This window comes from Diadema antillarum, unplaced genomic scaffold (assembly GCF_040938485.1).
Source record: "Diadema antillarum isolate AM-2024a unplaced genomic scaffold, OU_Dant_1.0 seq00000663_RagTag, whole genome shotgun sequence".
NCBI classification, from domain to species: domain Eukaryota; kingdom Metazoa; phylum Echinodermata; class Echinoidea; order Diadematoida; family Diadematidae; genus Diadema; species Diadema antillarum.
The window spans coordinates 852,079-861,887 of NW_027271575.1; the positions used below are offsets into that span (position 1 = coordinate 852,079).

The 9,809-nt window shown below is 38.3% G+C and overlaps 1 protein-coding gene across 1 annotated transcript; it reads right to left on the reverse strand.

The window, feature by feature from the left end:
- Positions 1–1,628: 1,628 nt before the first annotated feature.
- LOC139736802 (ADP-ribose glycohydrolase OARD1-like) lies at positions 1,629–6,026 on the reverse strand. The gene is made up of 4 exons (XM_071647465.1): positions 5,892–6,026; positions 4,305–4,476; positions 3,772–3,830; positions 1,629–1,983 (listed from the first exon to the last, which is right to left on the reverse strand). The coding sequence occupies exons 1-4, from the start codon at positions 6,024–6,026 to the stop codon at positions 1,768–1,770; spliced, it is 582 nt and encodes a 193-aa protein (XP_071503566.1). The 3' UTR covers positions 1,629–1,767.
- Between the last annotated feature and the right edge of the window lie 3,783 nt (positions 6,027–9,809).

Consider the following 9,809-nt stretch of genomic DNA (forward strand, 5'->3'; position numbering starts at 1 on the left):
GCAGTCATATATCATGGCAAGTGAAATTTTGTCAATACGCATAACAAGATAAACATGGACAACTTTGATGTCTAACATAACTGTAAGTCCTTGGGCAGGTACTCATCACTAGGTAAGGGGTGATAATATTCTCCATACCACAACAGAGTTGTAAATACAATTGTATGCACAAACCAGGCAACTTCCGTTAAAACAAAGTCCTGGAGACCGTCAGTTCCCTTTTGTTACAATGAAATGTTGTTATGACCAAATAAGTGAAGCATATAAAGATAATTATAAAGATAATGATACTGGGATCTGATTTTTATACTTCGTTCTAATCTATAACCGAGTCCATTATAACGGGAATCCTCTGCACATACAAAGGAACAAAGTTTCTTAATACAGTGTAAAATCTTCATACAGGTAACAAAAGGTGACAGCTTTGTACCACTAACTCTAAATACAGAACACTCAGAATGCGAACAAAAATGAACCCTGATGGAACAAGTAATTATCAACTTCTTTGATGGGAATCAAACTCAAAACTAGTTTATATTACTCATCAAAATATGCATGCCTGTGTTTCGGATTGTGTAGCATATGACATACAGTGAACTCCCGTTATAACAAAGTTCTCGGGATCAGCAGTTTTCTTTCGTTATACACGTGTATCGAAATTTTGTTGAAACCGAACAAGTAAACGATAGAAATACATAGAGTGGATATTGCTGCGGCCAGAATTTTAACTTTGTTGTAACTGGAATTTCGTTATAACCGTGTTTGTTATAACAGGGGTGCACTGTACTTAACATTGAGAGTACAAGTGATTGCCTTTAACTTTCAACCCCTTCTGATGGTCCTCCACAGATATTATGCCTTTGAGCAGGTATTTAAACCCACTGGCTACGGCAATCTACAGGCACCTGTATAAAGCTTATTGGAATTTAAGAATACTGTGAGAAATAGGGATGGATGTGGTATTTTGATCATCAACTAAAGACAGACCAACTCTCTGCTTGTAATGTCTTGACTCTCCTGCAGCCCCATGAAGACTGTTACAGATTGATGAATTATTTCTGCTCTTGCTTGCGAAATGATAATGGAAATGCTACAAACATTGGCATATGGCAAGTTTAATGGTGGCATTTTTTTTCAGTCTTCAAGAAAAGATAAATAGAATAACAAAATAAAATGGTATGCCCGCAAGCGAACACATAACTTTCATAGCTTCAACACCCTGAAAAAAATCCTTTCAAACTGTGAGTTCGCTGTACTACTACAATGCAAATGGAAGGCATAGACCAAAATTCAAACACTGACAGAAAGATATGGCAGCCATCTCTTTAACTTTGTTTTTGTCATTTTAAATTGAGCAATGACACTCATTATTGTACTTGGGCAGCATTCCCCACATCTTACAAACGCATGCTCCTGCAAACCTGTCTGAAATGAATAAGATTCAGCACAAAGAAAATAAAAAGAAGACAGGACCACTGATACAGTCAGATTCTTGAGAAAGACGCATAGTCCGATTCATCTGAGGATCACACAACAAAATAAGTCAATAAGATTGTCACGTCCCAGGAAAAGATACCAACACAAGTGCCTGTGACGTTGATATCTGTGTAGATTTTTCAGGGAAAAAAAATCCAGTTTTTATCACTCTATAATCATCAGCAACCAAGTTTCACATATTGATACTTGACCCATTGCTAGGCGGTCACTTGACTTCTTTGTTCACAATCCACTATCCACGCTATCAGCTTTGCACGATGGAGCATTGTATCATAGGGTAAAAATGGTCACAGAGACATTCGAGTCTGTGAATATCTCACAAATGATCTGCCTCACTCGGTCCCACTTCAGGCCATCTAGTCCACAGGCAATGCGCGGCATGGAGAGCGCCCTCACACCATGCTGCCGACAGTGCTCCATGGTTGCTTGCAGGCTCTTGCGAACCGTGTCATATGTTGGCTTCTGCCAGTATTTTTCTTTGGTTACCTGCAACAATTTGGGAACACACACATACCATAACATTCATCATCATCACTGATAGAATACCAAAATTCTGAAGAATAAACTCATTGAACAACAAATTATTGAAGGCATTTGTGTAGCCAAAGAATTTTCTGAAGATCTGAAATTCTACAATGTGCCAACCTACATCACCATTTGAAGTATAATAATGACCAGACTACCATAACTATTTAACCCGTTCCTTCCGCAATTCTCTGAGTGCCTTTAATGCCCCCAAACGAGATTCTTTTCGCCCGTCGACAGAGAGGCACACAGGTTGGTAATCCAGCTGTGTGAAGGCAGTCAAGCGCTTCATTGTGTCCCCCTTTCTACGGTCAACTACATGTGCCCGTGAACAATGGAAATATCAATCGGGTGCGAGGTATGAATAGAGCGTGCGCTGATGAGCTCTCAGAATCTTTTGTTCTACACAAAACCAGGTACTTGAATGAGCTGACTGGGGTCAGCGAACCCGCATTTCTTAGTGATCTCAGCCTTGATCATTATGTACATGTTCGTACGAGTTTACAGCAGAACAAGCAAAAAACTAAATCAGGAAAAGGTACATAATACTGTAAAACCCCCCTTTTTTTAAACAGCAGGAGAACAAATCCTGATAGAATAAACTCTGATCTTTTTATCAAACCCACTTTTCTGAGCAGTTTAACACAAAGAAACATGAATTTAGGCCACTGAAGCAGGCAACCTTGTCTTCATTTTGGGAACCTGGTAAACCAGGTTCCCGTATATCAGTTGCTCCCACGGAAACCTGGTAAACCAGGTTCCCATAAGGAACGGGTTAAGTAAACCGTAACATTAAATCAAAATTGTACAGAACCTGCGTCATGTGACTACATTCTGTAATAAATCAGATATTCTAAGTGGTTACAAAACTGAGAGGATAGAAGGGAACAATAATCATGCCTTGATTTAGAGCAATCACTGAACAATCTATTAGGAAACTGCAAACTACCAAGGCATACAGCAGTTAAACAATGATAAGTAAAATGCTCACACTATCAACATATGTGACCCTGCATCACAAAACAAACAGAGAGCAGACTTCAAGCTTTAAAATCATGTGTACCTGAAATCAAATGGACTCTCCTTACCTATCTAAATATTGGAAAGAAAGCACACTCTCAGGAAAAGTGTGAACTGAGAAAAGAGGCTCTGAAGTACAGTGTCTATGTAAGCGCTTAATCTTTACCTAGCCGTGCTGGCTGTGCAGCGAATGGGACATAAAAAAAAAAACAAAAAAAAAAACCGGAGTAACAACAATGAAGGGATTACCAGATTAAACTGAAATTGAGCATGCCTTATAAACACATTCTGTCCACAATTAATGCAAACTTTCAAAAGCAGTAGTATCATCCTTTCATAAGTTATTAGAGTTGAAAGTGAAGAGTGTGTATAAGGTTTTTTAAGAAATGAAAAGGGGACACTAAAGACACACCTTATCACACTATTCTACCAAAAAGGTTCAAAATAAACTGCTAAAAAACATACTTTCGTCCCGTTTTATTATCCCAAATTTTAGCATAATGTAGAAGACTTGCTCTTTCAGAAAATATGAAAAAGTCAGATCGGCTAGGTTGACCCATTTCACATTTTTTCAGTCCTCACACAAAATCAGTTTATGCAACTTTTTGTTCGTTTTGTGATGCTCAGTCACATATGTATAATATAAGTACGTATGTCTCTTTTCTCTTCCGTTCTTGTCTTTATGCACCATACACAAGTGTACAGTCAGCTTCTACGTTCATTACCCACCATGTAGTAGATGTAACGAGATCCCCTCTTTAGTACAGCTACTCCACCTGGCTTCACTCCTGTAAAATGGAAATCACAAAACAAAAACTAGCAGTCTATCTATCATACCAAGAAAGATAATCAGTATTGCATGGTCCTATGGTAACACTTTATTCTGAAGTACTGTAATTCAGGTTGCTTTCTGTAATTCTATTTTTTTCTCCTCTTTTTTTTTGTGTTCAAACTATACAGCAAAAAGCCATGAAAACAAAAAACTCACGTAATTGCACATAAGACTATCAGTGGGGATTAACTCACTTTCTCAAAAGCCAATGAGAAAAATAAAATAAAACATAACAAAACAGGGCTAAGTTTAAAGAAAACAAAAATGGTGAGGCTAGGGCCCAGCCTCAATAGCCACCGATTTGTCTTTAATCATGAAGGTGCTTTGCGCGCTAATTGACAAAGACAACTTCATATCGTTGTACACAGTATCAAAAGTCCATTGCAGAGACAGGGTTAACACTACACCTGCAACAGCCTTCAATGTTTACCTTGAGAGAGCAGTTCTTTGACTCCACCAAATTTGTCCTTGAAGATTGTCGCTATGCCCTTGCCCATCCGAACATCTGCGCTGATGCAGTGGGCCAAACTGTCTGATGGCGGGCCAGCGAAGAGGTCCCCTTTTACTTCTTTTAGTTGAAATTGAGGGCCTGGTGCCTTTCCCTGCAGGTAAAATGACAAATGGTGACACCAAACTGTCCATTTCAATGAAAGAAAGAATGGTTTTTGGTGACATGTTTTGGTTAACCAGCATAGCATTCCATTTGTGGCAAATGCTTATCTCTGGGCCTACACTGTTCCTGAACAGTTTATCTCCCATGTCCATACAAGCAAGAAGGTGAATAAGTACTATATTTGCATACAATTGTACATGTGTCACATGTATACTAACACAAACAAGAGTTGATACCTGTACATCTTCAAATTTCTTACATCTGTCATTTTTGGTATCAAAACAGAAATGGATAGGCCTACTTTTTTTTTTTTACATCACAGGCAATCTACCAAATCTCACACATTAGGTGTGCGATTCACACCCAAGGGGGCACTCTTCATGCTCACACCACTGACAAGCTTTTTCTCACACCTTACACACAAACATGTATACATACACAAACAAATCCCCCTAAAGAATACAATGTAGACGTCGATGTCTGACCAACCATAAAATTCACATTTTGGGCTTTAAAAAAAAAAAAAAAATCAGAATACAGGTTAGCTAAATATTCTATTCAGGATGCACCAGACCACAAAACTTACAGCGTAGAAATATTCTATACAGCTCCGTAATACCCATGGGAGGGGGACACCTGCTTCACACACCCTCCACCTCATAAAAGGTGGATCTTGCCATTTGTTAGGACCTCTTTGTTTTTTGCATGTTCGGCCATTTCGAAACCATTATTTTCACTGAATAAACTTTGACTTCCTCTTAGCATTGTATGCTCTTTAAAAGTTTATGAGAGGTTTCTCATTATCTCAAAAAAATCCAAACCTGAAGCCCTATCTCAGCCAAAACTGTACCATCCCTTTAAGCAATTTCTTACAGAATATCTGTGCATGAATAATTATACAACCACCTCAGGTGTTTTTCTCACATCTACATGAGCAAGATCGGACATTTTTCATAATAGTTAAAGGGATTGTATAGTTTTGGTTGAGACTTAACTTCACATTTTTGACATTTTTGTTGGTTAGATAATAAGAAAATTATTCTGACATAAGAAACAGCAAGTAATCAACATGGAATTCAACATTTTGTTGATGAAATTGGTTTCGAAATAGCCGAGATATCCAAAACAGAGTGATTCTAATAATAGGTGGGACCCACATTTTATTCTGATCACTTTGTTTTACATTGTTTTTTAATGTCTCAGGCATTTCGAACTTTCAAAATTTTTTATTATACTTTGAATTTCTCTTAGAATGGTATGCTCTTTGCTATTTCATTAAGTGGTTTCTTGGTATCTCACAAAAAGGTAATTAAGCCCAATCCTCATCTTCACCAATACAAGGACCATCCCTTAAACTATAAACACAGGTCTCACAGACTCATGAAGGAAAGCATACAGGTGTACCTCAGATTTTGAATGGTCTAACTCATCACCAGAGCCAGAGGCTGAAATCTTTCCATCGCTGGTGTCAGAATCACGTGAAGCAGTCTTCACTTTCTTGCTGGATGACCCAGGATTCTTTACCAAGAACTTCTCCATACCACAAGGTAGTCTGTACTTGAATGCAATGACAATTTGTTTGATTCAAAATCACATCCTCTGTCCATCATTTTGTCAGTACATGTATTATCATCACACTTATCGGTGGCTGATTACTAGTCCAGTCCAAAACTTCTTATTAACCTATTCTTTGCACTGTATTACAACTGGCACCCCCCTCACCACCCCCCCCCCCCCCCCCCCCCCGAAGAAGAAGAAGAAGAAGAAGAAGAAGAAGAAGAAGAAGAAGAAAGATCCCCACCACACCGCCTGCGTTTAGGGTTAGGGTACCGGTATAGGGTTAGGTAGGGTTTTATTTAGTACGGTCACGCAGCGGTGGTGACTATATCACAATTATGCCTAGGAAAGATACAAAGAAAAAAAGGAGAGGTCTTCGTATGGTTCGTTATTAAATCCTGTTCCATACTGAATTCTGACATACCCATAGACTTAATACACAAGCCACCAGGTTCCCGTAAGGAACGGGTTAATTCAAGTGTCAATATACAATTAGAGTTTAGGACCCAGCCCTCGCCCTCTCTGGCTCCCATCTGCTCTCGAACAACTAACGTTAGGTACACATTTCACTTGCTCAGCAGTACATTTTCAGTCGCCCTGGGCTTAGGCCTACACTTACAAGCATAGGAATTGTGGACCCTCCTAACAGCAGCGCATGCAAATAAAAGTCAACAAAATTCAAGCCATCCTTTCGTTGAAAAAAAATGTAAGCAGTAACAACTATAGAGGTCTATGGCATAAATGTGCGTTTTCTCTCAAAGCAGTTAAGCAGTTGAGAAGTCAGAACACACAGATTGCTGTACGTGGTGCAATGCATGAATGGCCTGCCGCACTAACAGCACGCAGAGGCACAGCAGGGTGGGGGAAGAGTCTAGACGAACGCGAGCTCGTAACGGGAAACGGAAAATATTCATACATCTCAGTGATTTATGTGTTTGAGAAAGTGAGAATAAACAGCCTTACCAACTTTCATCCAATGATCTTGCAATGCGTTGCTAGAGTTCTGTGAGGTCAGGGATGTGACCTCCCTCGTGAGTTCCCAGAGGTCGACCCGTATTAATATTCCGTACGCACTATGCGGAGAATTCTGATTCGTGGATTCTGAGGGGAACCTGAGTTCGGGGGTTTCCCCTTTATAGAGGGCGTGTGTTAAATCTCCTGAGCAGCGCCGTATGTACGGCTCTGCTCCTGAGTACATGACGCTTACAAAATGATGGTGTTTTAAAATGTCATGTGAAATCGTTCGCTTGTGATTTGTCTTTTGAGATTAAAGTCGAATATAACCAAAAAATGGAATCACGAGTTGGTACCTAGCGTTGATTCAAGAAGTGGCGAGACAGAACGCAGATTCATGCATGAAGAACCAATAGGACATGCACCTACCAAGACTTAGACTTGAATCAAACAAAGGAAAATAATAGAATGATAATGATTATATCATTTTATTTCTTTAAAACACGGGAAAAGGGATTATCGCTATGGTTATGACTGTAATTATCATTATCAATCATAATTATAATTTTAATCATTATCATTTATCATTATTGTTACTATTATGATTATCATTGTGTATGATATGATGATGAAGATTAGTATTAGTATCATTAGCATCATTATTATTATCATTATCATCACCATCATTCCACGGGCCATCATAATTATTATCATCATCGTCGTCAACAGCAGCATCTTAATAATCACAGTCATTACCATCACTCCTTCGTTCTTATCATCATTATCATCACTGAGATTCTGGTGACAATGCGTCACATCATTATAAAATACGTTACTGTATCATCATTCGTCTCAGTTAACATCATAATCACCACGAGTCCTTGCAAAACACTCTTGTCATTATTCACCCGTACTCTATTGATGCCTGCCAGATATCCAATCAAGTCAAGTGAAGACAAGTTGTTTTATTTCATCTCCAACAAAATGAGGATACAATGAAATGCATCCTCCTGAAATGTAGTATGAAATAATGGTATGAATCTCTCGAAAGAACAAAAATAATAACTACCATAAAAGTATTAAAATAATAGAACATTAAATGATAACTTCATCGGTGTGTAGAATAGTGTCCAAACAGGAAATGAATCTGATTCAAAGCTCATTGACGTTACCGTATGATTTTAATGGAGTAAATCAATCATCTAATATCGCTATACTTTATTGTTATGCTGTATATCAAGGCTGCAGAAGTTTCATAAAAGTGAGACGCTTTGTGCACAAACAAAAAAAGGCAATGAAAGTCATAAATCCCATCAACCCAATGTTGTTCGAAGTCTGCATATTATACATACAATGCAATTCGGGCATGGCGTAATATCTAGACTAGTATCTAGTTCGCCAGCACACTGACATTTAGTGCAAAATATTTTACAGTCATGACAGTGTATATTAACGAAGACTTTTATAGACATACAAAACTTGCGTGAGGCTAGCTAGCCCCACACAGCAACAACTGTGTACCGGTGGTGCATTCTAACCATTGATATGCATTGCGCATGTATAGAGGGTGGGTGGGAATATTTTGATTGTCACTCGTTCCTGTAGAGGAAAAAAAATAATATCCATGAATTTATACAGGTAAACCGGACCACACAATGCCGCAAAAGTAACGTTTTGCAGCGAAAAAGTCGTGGTTAACAAGCTAGATTGTATGTGTATTCAAGTACATGTACTGCAGTCTTTGATGTTGCTAACGTTTTGTAATATTCAATAGACCGTCTTTTTTTCATTCTATTTTCTGGACTTTTTTTTTCGTCCTGATGTGAGGAGCTATCTAACATTATACATTAAAACGCTTTGCAATATTTTGAATCCAGTTTGTTTATATTAGTTGCTGCTACCTCGAGCAAACAGTATTTCAGGTTGTAAGGGAGACTGTTGAATAGTGCTACGAGTGTGTAGTAAACCGGGCCATCAACAAGCTTTTGCTGTAAGAACAGAATCATTCTTTTTTATACAAATAGTCCGCTCTGAATGCATAATTATGCATTAGGTATACTGTGGATGTTTTCGGTCAGTGGATAGGACATGGGTTCTAATACTTAGACCATTCAAATTCCGTACATGCCTTCATCACAAACGTTGCCCGAAACAACCACAGAGCTTGCCCTTATTTATAAACGTTGTTCCACTTTGTACATGAACGGACGGGATAGAGAGAGAGAGAAAAAAAAATCATGTATCCTTGTGATAACAGGTATGTTGCTTTTAAACTCACTGAGATAATCAGGTGATCCGTATAAACAATGCTAACAACAAGAAATCGATCTTTAAAGCCTCGTATATCTCTCAATAATGATACACGTGTATACATAATAATGCCCTCAATGCAGAAGAATAAGAAAAATTATGCTTTCCTGAATGATACAGTGTAATAATAGAAGGGCAATCATGGTCACCTGGTAAACGCAAGTTCATTCTTTGTGTGAACAATATGTCATTCTATAGTGACGTCGGGTACGCTTGTGCACTATAGGTCGCTTTGAAAGCGAGTGAAGTGGAAACCCAAATGAGAGAAAAAAAAAATGGAGAGGTCATGATGAAAATTGCGCACATATCCTGCAAACTAACTTGTTTTACAGTTGTAAATTTCTTCCAGTGTGATTTTCATTTCAATGGACGACTGGACACAAAAAATAAAGACCTTACATGGAACTTTAGACGGATTCAATGAATTTAAAAAAAAAAAAAACACGTCCGTAAAGCTCTCTCATTCCATTTGTTACCCTGCACCTCAAAACAAACAAAAAG